Source organism: Wasmannia auropunctata, unplaced genomic scaffold (assembly GCF_000956235.1).
Source record: "Wasmannia auropunctata unplaced genomic scaffold, wasmannia.A_1.0 LD336005.1, whole genome shotgun sequence".
NCBI lineage: Eukaryota > Metazoa > Arthropoda > Insecta > Hymenoptera > Formicidae > Wasmannia > Wasmannia auropunctata.
Window position 1 is genome coordinate 232,304 of NW_012026885.1, and position 13,410 is coordinate 245,713.

At 46.3% G+C, this 13,410-nt stretch overlaps 1 protein-coding gene across 2 annotated transcripts in view; it reads right to left on the minus strand.

Annotated features, from left to right (window-relative positions):
- Nucleotides 1-222: 222 nt before the first annotated feature.
- Nucleotides 223-13,410, minus strand: part of LOC105453095 (protein Tob1-like) — a 37,413-nt gene continuing 24,225 nt past the window's right edge. For both annotated transcript variants that reach the window (XM_011694800.1, XM_011694801.1), the window contains exons 2-3: nt 10,682-11,656; nt 223-9,732 (exon numbers count right to left, since the gene is read on the minus strand). In XM_011694800.1, coding sequence (XP_011693102.1) covers nt 9,003-9,732; nt 10,682-11,412 — 1,461 coding nt within the window. In that variant the 5' untranslated portion in view covers nt 11,413-11,656 and the 3' untranslated portion in view covers nt 223-9,002. The remainder of the gene's footprint in view (nt 9,733-10,681; nt 11,657-13,410) is intronic.

Genomic DNA, 13,410 nt, shown 5'->3' on the forward strand with positions numbered 1-13,410 from the left:
CGAGCGTGTCTGTTTGATCTTTGAGAAAAATAATATCTGTGATACGCTATTATATGACTAAGTTGCTTGCGAGGTCACCAATCGGTCGCGAGCGATCGGCCCAGGATCGGCGGGCCGTGGCCGCGCTTACACTTCGAAGTTTTGCGTCGCACTACGTCCGCTATAGGTTGAACCAACAGTTAAAGCTCGCAATCCCGACGACACGTATAAAGAGTAGACTGGTACAAAAAGACGGTTGAATTAATTATTTATAAGGTAATGTAATAATGAACAAAAAGCACTGACAAGCTGCAAAATACATACAGAGAGGTACAAATAATTCTTCGGGAACAAATCGCAATCTTCGGGACTGGCGTGTCGTATTAAATTAAAACTTTGCGCCGTGTGTCTGTGTGTATGCACATATGTGTATTCGTGTCGGTTTCTTCTTTTTTTTTTACAAACGTCGCATACGCGCCGTATGCGATTTCTCGTAGTCGTTCGGATAATAATCTTCTTGGCGCCGCTCTCGATCAACGAAAGGACTGTCAGCGACTGATTAAGTATCGTCAGTGTTATAAATTAATGCGTCACGCGGTTCTTTTTTTTTTTTTGTTCCTTTTCTCTTCCTTTCATCATGAACGTTCTCTCGTCTCCGTCGCATTCTCTCATTTCCTTTCTCTCCCTCTCTCTCGCTCGGTGTCTCTCGCTCTCTCTTTCTCTCTCGCTCTCAAACTCTCTTGATTTCTCGTCGTGCGCATAACACTGTTCCGCGACTCTCTTTTGTATGCTTTCGTTATTTATATATGTATATATATAAAAATACAAAAAATAATTTACAAAATGATATTATAAGTTATATTACACGCGAGTTTCGATATTCAATATTTCGTGTCGGAGCCCCTTGTAAAGTCGCTCGACAAATTTCAAGAAACGCTTCATTGTCGCTTCGTCACACTGTTAAACAAAATATAATGTAGCGGTATATGTATATATATATATATAATCGATATTTATATATATATAGGTATGTATATATGTATAATATATATATCTATGTATATGCACGTGTGTCTATCTATGTATATTCACGGGCCGTAAGAAACAGAGAAACAAATTCATTATTAACAGGCTAATGTAGTTATCAAACCACTGTATTATTAACAAAAATATATATTATATATATAATATGGTAGTATATATTTATATATATTATTTCTGACGCGCGACACGCGTGCGCCGGTATATATAATCAAATATCATACAAAAACAACAATAACAAACTATATCAAAAGAAGGGTTGAACGATAATCTTATAAGCGAGCTACAATTATAATATTTATATGTGTATGTATATATATATATATATATGTATATATGTATATATGTATATATTACATATATAGGTAAAATCAACGACGGCATCGTCGCCGATGTTGCGTCTTCGTACAAAAATAAAGGAACAAAATCTAACGAGCCAACAGAAAATACATCTCTAACACATGTATATATATATGTACTATGTAAAAAAAAGAGAAAGAAAAATAAACGGACAAAGAAAAAAGAAATAAAACAAGCTGAGGTGAAAAAAGACCTATATACAGATATATATATAGGCGCGCAGTGTGTCTGTCTCTCTTTTTTTTCGTCTAAGGGGTGGAGATAATAATCATAATCGTAATAGTAATAATCATAAGTGTACGATCTACATAACAATCGTAGGCGTGCAAAAATCATTCGAAAGGATAATTTTTTTTCCATTTTGCACCCAGGAAAAAATTAACTAAGGCGAACGAACGTGTCTTCACACTCCCACATACACATGCACGCACTACAATATAGTTAATTCGCACAGCCAATCGCTCTACCTTACACGCATCTCTCTCTCTTTCTCTCTCTTTCTCTCCCCCACACTCACGATTTTTCTTCTCTCTACAAATGGCGTGGGTTGGGGGGGGCTTTGGAGTAGGGGCAATTAACAGTTACATTTAGGATGCACTTACACGTAGTGTAACGTAATTTTTTTTCGACACCGAGAGTGTAACTTGGGTGGGGTACAAAAAGATCTCGCAGAAACTCTTCCGTCTCCCCGAAGGGAGCGGCCGAAGAAGGGATATCCATCGCTCGTTTCCGCTCGGCGTGATTCGCGACGCGACGAAAGGCAATCTCCCTCGCGGTTTTTTTTACCTCCTTTCCCCTTCACCCCCTCCGGATGTTTACGTTTTCGCTGCTCTTCCTTTCGATCTCCTTGCAAGCCGCGGCCGAGCCGGAAGCGAGCGATCACGCCGATGAGAGACGCCGCCGAAAGTCTTCCGGAAGACACCGAAAAAAAAAAAAAATCGGAGGGCCATTATTTCAGCCTCCATCGTCCGGGCATTTCTCGGGCGATCCTCCTCGGATTTCACCCTTTTAATTTTCTCCCTCAGCGTTCTCTCGGAGATTCTCCGCGAGGCTGCTTTCATCGCCGCGTCCCTTCTTCACCCTTTCGCGCGCGGCATCGCGCGCAATTAGAGATGTGTATGTATATAATATATATATAATATATGTATATAATATATATAATTATATGTATATAGTTTACATTCAGCAAGTAGTTAAAGTATTGAAAAATATATATGTAATTAATTACAAATCTAATTATCATCCTCTTGTTAATTCATTTTACTTGGTAGAATAATCGATAGTTGCTTTTTTTTGGATCTCTCTTTGTGTACTTTGTGTGTGAGTGTGTGCGTGTGTATGTATGTGTGTGTCTCCGTGTGATATCTCCATGCGCGTTCCAGCAGTATCGAAACACGCCATTATTTTTTTCCTCTCTCTCTCTCATTCAGGATGATTCCGAGGGAAGGAGACCGATTCAACGCAGCGCGCGATGGCGTCCTCCGATACTCCTCTCGACGCGCATTTTACACGATCTTTCGGGCTTCCCGCACAGTCTGCTCTCGTCACATATATCCCTCGTATGTTCCGTCGTTATAAATGTAAGAATATATATTATGTCATTATATTGCAGAGTGTTTGTTTATCGCTACCTTACACGACGTTACCACGGTTATTTGTATTTTTTTTTTGCCATTTATTTAAGAGACAATATCAATCGCTATAGTTTATAGACACATGATACTTTAAAGACAGATTACTGACTTCTTTTTTTTTTTGTCTTATTAATTCTTATGTGTACCCGAATGACACTTCGAACGTGTGTGTGTATGTGTATGTGTGTGTATGCGCGCGTTTGTACGTGTGTAACTCCTTTTGACCGTCCGTCTGTGTGTAACTTTATGGACCGTGTGTACTTAAGTGTGTATTTGCTGTCTGAACTTTCCCTTTCAACGAATTACATTCATTACGGGGGGGAGGGGGTATGGAAAACTATGCGTAACTTTTTTTTCTTTGCTTATACAAAGTGTTCATTACAATCGTATCGTAAAACGTATAATACTATATGTTTTTTTTGTGTATCTCAATGTGTATGCTCTATCAGTATTAATTAGATTCACTTAACTTCTCTTTCTCTCCCTCCCTTTCTCTCCCTTACTCTTTCACGTTGATTCGCGCCGCCCTATTCGCGCCCCGCTGCGCACTATACGCGCGCGCACGCGCGCGCGCCTCTTAGTTTAGTATTCCCCCTTTATTCTCTCGTCTCTTTAGTTTCACTTTTGTTTGTTTGTTTTGAAGAGTATACATCGTGTTTGATTCTTCGCTAATCTGAGCCTCTCGTCTCAAGCCGAGATCCATTTGATTCGCGACTTATTGCATTGAGTTGCCATTCTTTTCCGCTCTCCGTCTCTCTCTTTCGTTCCCTCGCTCTACCCTCATCGTTTCGCATTTTGCGCTCCGTCTTCTCCTTCCGCCACCTCCGTTTCCGTCGCCCCCTGGAATTCGTCGGAGCGCGAAACTTTCGGACCGCGTACCCGACCGTAAGTCGTCGACTTTTATAAACGCCGCGCCGCCCGGCCGACCCGGTCGGTCGCGTTATTCGCATTCGAGTGCCATTCGAAAGTCCGGACGAAACCCGTTTAAAGTCTGCGAAGTTTTCCGCGGTCGCAATGATTTCGAAAGTTTCCGCCCGGCGACTTCCTTTCATCGCCTCCTCGGCTTCAACCATCGTCGTCGCTGTCCTACGTCCAGCTGCCTCAGCTGTCAGCGATGTGCGACCGCGGGCTGTCGAAACTTTCGCGATCTCACGGAGAAAGAGTTCTCTCTCTTTCCCTTTCTCGTATGCCCGTCCGGGATTTCCCCTCGCGTGCGAGACGTTATTTTTATTCCGGATCGCGATGCGAAAAACACAACCGATGGATTTCCGATCTGATTTTCGCCGCCACAAGGTGAAAAATCCGCGCCGCTTGTGAAGCCGATCGTGCGCGAACGATTTAGAAAAATTACAAGAATAAACAACGTCATTTGTGTGTTCTTCTGACAAGACGCGATCGCGACGTAGGATCTCGCGCGGGGCGACGGAAACGAGGAGCGCCTGCACATCGACGCGAAAAAAACAAGACTCGTAAGATAGACTTTGGATCTAGTTTTGCGAGGCTCATTGACAGAACGCGGTGCGAAACTTGTCTCGATGCACAATGACTCGAGTGCGTATCATTGAAAGGAAAATAAGTTACAAGTAACTTTACAAGTCCATTTGTAAAATTAATATTACAAATTTAAAAAAAAAAACATGTTGACCTCCTTTCAGTCACTAATTATTCGTAAATTCATAATATTTTCAAATATTTTTTGTAACTTTAGTAATCAAAGTGAATGTATTTAATTGATAAAATGATCGAAATCGATCGAGTGAAACATAAAATATTACTTGCGGCCACATGTGATGCAGAAAAATCATATGTAGAAGTCAAATCACGTGAGCGAATGTCGACACGCACTGAGGCACTATGCTGTAGTTCGATTTTTCCAGCGGCATCCCCTCCGGTCCTTCGGTCGTCCCTACCTTATTCGCATCACTTTCTCTTTAACAATAGCAGGTACTAGCATAGCTACCACAGTCGTACGTATCGTTATAATAGTTACAATTAAGTTTAGATATTACTAAAGGGTTCTGTTCTTCAGCGTCTTTCCAACGTCTACTTTAGTAGTTAGTTTCCACGATTTAAAACTTGTTTCGCACCCCCCGACCCGTATCCGGAGACCACCAATCCCGCCGACCAAACCCCGAGTGTTCGTGCCGACGCAACTTGACTAAATTTCCAACTACAGCTTTCGCTTTGGACCGAGGTATCGTGTAAAAAACGATTCTTCAGCTTCCCGAGATTCGCGACCGACGAGATCGAAAGTTTCGGCGCGGTAAGTGAGATGCAAGTCCATTATTTAGGTACGATCCCCGAAGATTTAAAGATTTAAGATTCTTACAAATCACGAACTCGCCCCGAATCCTTCGTTTCGAATGCGTTTCCGGTTAAGGGAAGGTCGTCCGGCATCGATCTCGTTTCGACGGCCGCGGCCGAGCGCGAGGATAAATTTACAAAAAGGCTTATACAAAAGTCCGTAAGAAAGAACGACTAAACATACATACATACCTAGAAATTACGCGCTAGAACATTTACACGTTACGGCTACGAGAACGTCGTAGAAATTAGTGTCTAAGGACAGGACGCGCGCGGACGCGGCTGATCGGTGAGAGACGGATCGAGAGTCGGCGTCTGTGGTCTCCGGATTGTCCTCGGGCCCGTATATCCTTGCACTTTGTCCCACGGCTACAGGATTAACACTTTTGAATACTTTTAGCACCTAGTGCCCGCGGCCCGCGGCTCGCGGCACCTCCGCCGCCGTCACTGTCACGTGTGATAGTCGCGGGATACTCGTCGGCGAGGCTCGGCCGCCACGATTGATTCGCGAATCAAGTTACACGTTTCTATGGCTAGAAGACGCAAACGACGGGAGATTTATCGCGAAATAATAATTTACGTGAAATTTTCACGTAATTATCAAATTTCGTACGAGAACGTTACTATTTTCGTCTCGAGGATTGGCGTAATCATTATTTTAAAAATTACGAGGCATATTATCGAATTAATTCAAAGTACATAAGATCGGAACAATCGCGCGCAGTTTGTACTTAGAGATGGATCGGAACGATTTTGAAGCTACGACACGGAACACATGGAGCGTGCTTATTTTAAAACGCGACCTGTAATTCTCTCCTTTTGTAGGCTATTTTTGAGAAAGGAAGACGGTTTCTGACTGACGAAAGTGGAATTTTCGTTGTAAAGCGTTATCTAAATATTTACTTTACACTAAAAAGTGACGTAGCATTACGAAGCGAAGCTACGGTAGCGTTTTACGATGAACACCCTGCAGTTCAGGTCGTGCCGGCCAAAGTTAAATCGCGAAAGCCAAGCCTCTTTAGAAAATCATTAAAGTAGGTTCGTTAAACTCCGGGGGAGATAAAATAGCTGCATGAAAATTTAGTGCTTGTCTTAATCATAATACATTGAAAGTAAAGATCGATATTTTTTTTTGAAACCGGACGAGCCCGTCGCCTCGCCGACAAGGACAATAACGCGCGGCCTTTTAATTTTACGTAATCACCTAATTAACCTCGTGAACGCTAAGCGACGACGTTGCTCCCTCGAAACTAACAATATATCCCGCCCGCCATTCATCCCCACTTCTGTGATTGACTCTCGTTATCTTTGTACTTGACTCTTTTTCTCAACATCGTAAAGCTCTGCTCGATTGAGAAAAGATATACTATCGAAAGGGATCGATTACGCTACAAATCAATCGTTAAACCACTAATTAATGTTTTCACATTCACGGTAATTTATCTCAATTAATCGACGAAGATCTTATCAGCTGCTCGTAGACTTGTTCTTATTTACGAACGATTCGCAGAGCCTTCGCGGTGCGCGGCGGCGATCGGAAAATAATTAGAAAGAATTTCCGGGTTCAAAGTTTAAACGCGTAGCGGCGAGGAGCGTATTGCCGAGGTTTAACGATTCGAGGAGGTTTCCTCCCCCCCGACAGCTCGGAGGGTCATCGACTCCGGATGTCAAATCGAAAGGCAATATCTCGAAAGGAAATCGATTCCCGATGGTTTTTCTGCGGCGGACGGGCGGGCGGGGACCAGCTCGCAGGCGCAGCCGAGCAAATATCGAGGGGCCTGTGCAACGAGGCCACTTACGTCCCTCGCGAACACACCGGCTGGCTCTTTTTCTATCTCGCCTTCTACTTCTCCTCCTCTCCTTGCACATCACTCGCTGCACTCTCTTTCTCTCTTTCTTTCTCTCTCTCTCTCGCGCTCTCGATTTCTCCTACATTCTACTGCATTTATTATAAAAATAAAATGTAAAATCGTACCGAGGACGAGTTTTCCGAACGGTATAAAACTGCGAGCTCGTTTCTCTCTTTCTCTACATTATCACTATACTCGCGGAAGGATCGATCCTTCGTTCCTTGATCGCGTTGTTCCTTCTCGTTTTATTTACTCGTCTCGTGCGAGTGAACGGGCCGTCTTCCGTAGATTCTTTTTTAGTTTTTTTGTTTTCTCTTGTAAAGGTCCTCCGCGCGGGGAAAGCTATCCGCGATCCGATCTTCAGCTCGTTTTAAAGAGCTTTACGTATTTAGTGCCTGAATAGCTTTCCGCGTTCGTTCGGGATCGCATATCCGACCGCGAATCTCGCGCGAAACGAAGCGACACGCGGCGCCGCGCGTCGCCTCGTATCGGCGCTCGATCGACGGGGAGAAGAAAAAGACTTGGAAGACACCTTACCTTTATCGATCTTTTATCGTGGCCACGGATCTCCCAAACACCGACGGCTCGCTCGCGACACGAGCTGGGGGACAAGTGTGTAGTTCCTACCGTTTCGCGAGAACCCGGTGAAGAGTGAGTGCATCTTGAATATAATACATAGGCTCTACAGATATATATTCATTATTCAATTCTCCGACTATATACCAGTGAAAAAATAAATTATTACACGTTGGTAATATCTGTGTGGGTATCAGTGTCGCGTATATGTGGTTTTCCTCTTTTTCTTTTTTTTGTTTCGTTAATATCGTACGTGTATGTCTCGTGCATGGATGATGCTCGCATGTGATGTGTGTGTACATGTGTATGTGGTTGATCTACGTGTGAGTTCGTATGTATGGGATGTATATAAGGGAAGATCGGTATAATATGTATATCTGTGTGTTGTGTGCTTATATATCCCTACTAATGTGTCGAGTGTGTCTACCGTCCCAGATGCGCGCTCGACGCGTCGTTCGAATGCGCTACATGCATGCGGTATACCTTTGCGCGTGTATATTTGTGTGTGTGTGTGTGTGTATATATTTTGTGGGTATATGTGTGTCACAAGTAGCCACACGATGGCTTCCGTCTCGAACGAGCGTCTCGCGCCATCGCCAATCGAGTCCTTATCGGGTTTTAACACATACACGCTCTCGTTAGCCGTTAGCCGCTTCCTTCCGTCTCCTCTTCTCTTCTCCACGCCTAAAACATTTCTGCACGCACACGCTATCTCGCAACCAGGCGTACCTCAGAACCAGGCATCGTCTCCACACGCACACGCTAATCTCTCTTTCTCTCCGTTCTATCGCGCCTTTTTTTTCTCATCTCGCTTTCGTTATCGGTGCCGATCGTTCGGCGGTCATCTCTCTTTCTTTGCTTGCTCTCTATCTCACCCCCATTCATCGGTAGCTATCGATAATGTATAATATGTACATAGTATCTTGGATTCCTTGAGTTAGGAAAGATCGAACGAAAGAGCGTTCTGAGAAGCGTCTGGATGGGAATCGCGGGAGAGGACAAGTAGATTACGCGAACCGTAACCGGCTGATGAAGGGAGGAGAGATAGAGTGGGACCGACTCGACTGATGGACGTTCGTCTTCAGGAAGCCGGACTCTGGACAACTCCGTCTCGACGACGGAGCCTCGGAGGCGACGGCCTTCTCTCCTTCTTGTACGCCGCCGGGCCAGCGGCACCGAGAACGAGAACGCTGTCACCGCCGCCGCCACGGGACGCGGTGGCGGTTTTGTTTACGACTTGATGTGCACGCGCGAGGTATTAGTTGGCCACGAGCAGGTGCTGATATTGGCTGGCCGGATAGGGCGCGACCGAGCCGAGGCCGAAGTTGTTGAGGCCCTCGACCAGGGCGCTCTTGTCCTGCTGCTGCGCCGCGGCGGCCGCGCCGGCGTTGACGTTGCCGTTGGTCGTCGCGGAGCCGATTGGCCCGAGGTTACCGGCGCCGGCGCTACCGGCACCCTGGGTACCGGCCCCGGCGCCGGTGGTGCCGTTGACGGCGCCGCCGGTACCGGCGCCGGTGCCGTTCATGCCGCCGCCGTAGAACTGATGGCCGGCCAGGGTGGTCGGGTCGAGGTACGATGATGGGAACTTGGTGCCGGCATAGAGATCGGCCGGCAGGTAGCCGCCGTGGCTCGCCGACGAATCGAAAATGTTGCGATGGGGGAACTGCGCGTGGTACGCCGCCGCGGCCGCGGCCGGGCCGTGTTGGAAGAAGTACGCGCTCGGGTCCGCGTGTTGCTGTCCAGCACCGGTGACTATGCTGCCGGGTGATAGGCTACGACTGCGCGGCGAGCTCTGCGAGACCGGCAATCCCGCGCCGGCCGCGGTCGCCTGTTGCTGCTGCTGCTGCTGCTGCTGCTGTTGCTGCTGCTGCTGCTGCTGCTGCTGCGACTGGTGCTGCTGTTGCTGCTGATGATGGTGGTGATGGTGAATCTGCTGCTGCATCGCTGCGCGCTGCTTTATATAGTTCGAGAACTCGGTGGGTGACATCCTGAAACCGAGCGGTACCGTGCGGTTCATCAATGGATCTGTACGTATGCACGCGGGTGCGTGGATCCGGGAGTGGTTGATCGTCTCGCGGCCTGGTTAGTACGCGCGTTTTGTTCTGTCGTGCTTTTGTGTGTGTGTATATATGCGTTTCGGAAACGGGGTAAACGCGCGCGCTAGAAATTAAATTTCTATCGGCAATGTACGATCTTCTACGATAGATCGCACGTTTCGTTATGCGTTATATTCTCTAATTTCGAGCATGCTTAACTATTTCTACGGTTATTGTGCTGCGAAGCAACTATCCACCTAATGGTGATCCCACTGTTCAATTTACTTTTTATACCGCGGGAACTGTAACGTTAGTTTCTAATGGTGGTAAATACGTGAAGGTATACCTGGGACAATTGCAAGCAGCATTCCACGAATACACATACAAATTGTGTTATCTAGGAAACTCGAGAAGTGTAACGTCGAAAGACGTTAACAATCAGTTTTTGCAATGTTTTTATGAATAAACTACGTGTAATTTGTTAAATGTTCCGTTCAATTGTCTTTTCAATGCGACACTCCTCGATTAGCAACAAAATTCAACTGCATCACATACAACAAATCTCTATCGTAATAATTATATTCGTATCAATATAAATAAGAAAAGAAATAATAATTTTTACTACAAAAAATTCTGTTGCATAAACCCAAGATAATCATCACATTATTTGAAAAATTAAGATTTATTTGTATTCATGTGACTGACTTTTACTGATGAAATCAAAACCATTTGTCTTCAAACATCTCAAAGAAATAAATTTTATTTCTATAATAACAGCAAAGAAATTAAGATAAGCGATCATTGCTCTAAAGTTTCATATAAGCTTGGATAATAAGTTGGATTCAATTTGGCTAATCGAGAAAGAGGGGGAGGAATTAAACATCAAACGACATGTACCAACCTGTTGGCGCGTTTGCTGCTAGTCTTGAGCTTGGTGCTGCCGAACTTGGTCTGGGCGAAGGTGGCGGTGGTAAAGGTGAGCGGGGCGGTGGTACGCGGGATGAAGGCCGGTACGGGGCTGGGCGAGCCCTTGAAGGAGCTGGTGATGGGCGTGGGTGAGGGCGCGGACGAGGAACCGGATCCGTGGCCGTTCTGCTGGTTGTTGGACGAGCCGTTGCTGGCGTTGCTGCCGAGGGAGCTCGAGAACGGCGAGGTTGACTTCGGGCTGAGGCTGAGACCGCTCAAGGACGTGCTCACGGCCTCGATCGGCTTGAAGCACTGCGCCTCCGGGTTGAAGGTCTTGGTGACCTCGCGATCGGCCGAGGTCTCGTCGTGCGGGTCGCCGGTCTCCGAGTAGAGGATCTTCACGGCGTTCAGCTCGCCGATGCGGTAGCTCACCTCACCGGGGTCGACCCAGACGGCGAGCTCGGCCGGCAGATTCTCCAGGATGTCCTGGATCGGCACGCCGCTCTCCTTCGCGGCGCGCTCCAGCACCGGATCGACTGGGTCGCCGGTCTTGAGGCACCTGAACGCCGAGCCCTTGAACGGCTTCTCCGGATACCAGTGGCCCTTGAACTTGTCCTTGAGCGCCTTCTCGAGCTCCTCGCCGAAGATGTTGACTCGTCTGCGCGGCAGTTTATTGTAGAGATACGATATCACGAAGTTAAGCGCCACCTGCACCTCGATATGCATCTTGGCCTTCGGTGGGAGAATCTTTGGGCTGTTGTCGTCGCACGTAGCGGCCGCGCCGGGGTAGCACCGAGGACGTCCGCACGATCGGCCGTCTTGCCACGGGCGGGGGATTGTTCCGGGTGGTGGTATATGCCTGGCTAACGGAACTGCCGGACGCCGCCGACGCTCCGCGATCCGACGGCCGATTTTTTCAGCGCGCGCGGACTACCGTCTTGCGAGACATAAGTTGTGAATGTCCGGGGATCTGTAACATCCACAAATGGAAAGATTATGTTAGATTAGAAATGTATCCTGTATGTATATTGGTCACATCTTCAGAATTCTTCTAATTTCTAACTTTTGTTTTTTGATAAAAATTAATTTAAGATATATATAGAAACTCTCATCACATCAACGCAGCCAAGTCAATAAATTCCATGCGCAATTTCGATTCAATCGCAAACGCATTTCGGGACATCTATTCTACTCCTCAGCTTCGAATCTTAATTACGACCCTCCGATTCGCAAATGAATGGCGAAGTTTGTCGACTGCCGAATGGGAATATTATCGCGTGGAGGAGCGGCGCCTGCTCGTACGCATTATCAGAGGCCGACAATAGCTAGATCGTGCGCCCCGCATCCTCACCTCCTCCCGAATTGCATGTGACGATCGAGAGGTATTTGTCGTTCATGGCGGGGATTCCGTGCGAGGGAATGCGAAATCGCATCAAAGGAACTCACTCGACTATCGCTTAGAAAAGGGCTCGCCTCAGCCAGCTCTCGGTCCGATCGGCGTTATCGGTTCCTTTCGCGAGCGAGGTTCGCTCATTGAAATGGAACGCGGCATCCGGTTACTCGCTTCGCCCGTTTCTCGACCTCGCCGGCTCAGGGAAACAGAGCCGGCTGGCGGCTCGTTCTCCGTCGCCATTTTCCTCGCACCGAGAAGCGTCCGCGAGGAATAATGCCTTGGAAGCCTCGCGTGATTATCGATAAAAAGCGGATTCCCCGAGAATCTCTCAAGAATTACTCTCATTCATAATTTAACGAGAAATCAATCAGCTTCTTCATTATATCGCACGTAATTCAATCCGTTTCTGCACGTGTGTGAGTTTAAAAGTGATTTAGAATCACGTGCTCGATGAGGATATTATAGAGAACTATGTTGTATTATGAGAACTATGTTGGGAAATCAAATAAAAACGTAAAACGTTTATTTTTTGAAGTATCTCTAATGCGTTACGCTAAGTGAAATGAATGTTATAGACGATTTGGTTAAAGGACGACCGTACAATTGCAATTAATTAACAATCGACACTAAAGTTGATTCGTTACATGAATCGCTTTGTTGAATTGCACTTGTCGTCTCTTACGAGCTGACGTATTGAGACCGTCAGGTACGCGCGGTGGTTATTTATAGGAGTAGACCAATTGAGTTTTATACGCGTCCGTTTCATCTTCATTTTCGCCACCGTTGACGTGACGCCTGAATCAAGCTCTCGCGATTCCGTCATTCTTTTACGTTCCCGCGTTCTTTTTTATGTTCGAGACTGTTTACCGCGCGTCGCCGGGCGGTTCATCGCGTAAATCATGCACTTGAAATTTTCTCTCCCTAGCAAATATTCCCCACTGACGCGATCTTGACGCGGAAAAGGTCACGGGGTGAGAGATCGATTGTCGGAGCTCTACTTGGCAAAGGTGCCGGAGTTTTTGCTCCGAATATAAAATTAGGAGCGTTCGGGCCGGCCGCGAGCTGGGATTTCGGGGGAGCAGTGGACGCAAATAGATCACCGTTAGAATGCGGCACGTCTTATTCATACTTACGTAAACAGGTCTTGAGGACGCGGCCCGAACTCATCACGGATGAACGAATAAGGAAGTGATCCGTGAACAGGAATTCTTCCTTTTACACCTTTGCGTAATATATCGTAATACGCCCGTTAATAATTAATCTTTAACGAGATAATTTTAAGGAAACGAGAAAATCTCGTAAAGTTTACATAATTTATTAAGAAAGCACTT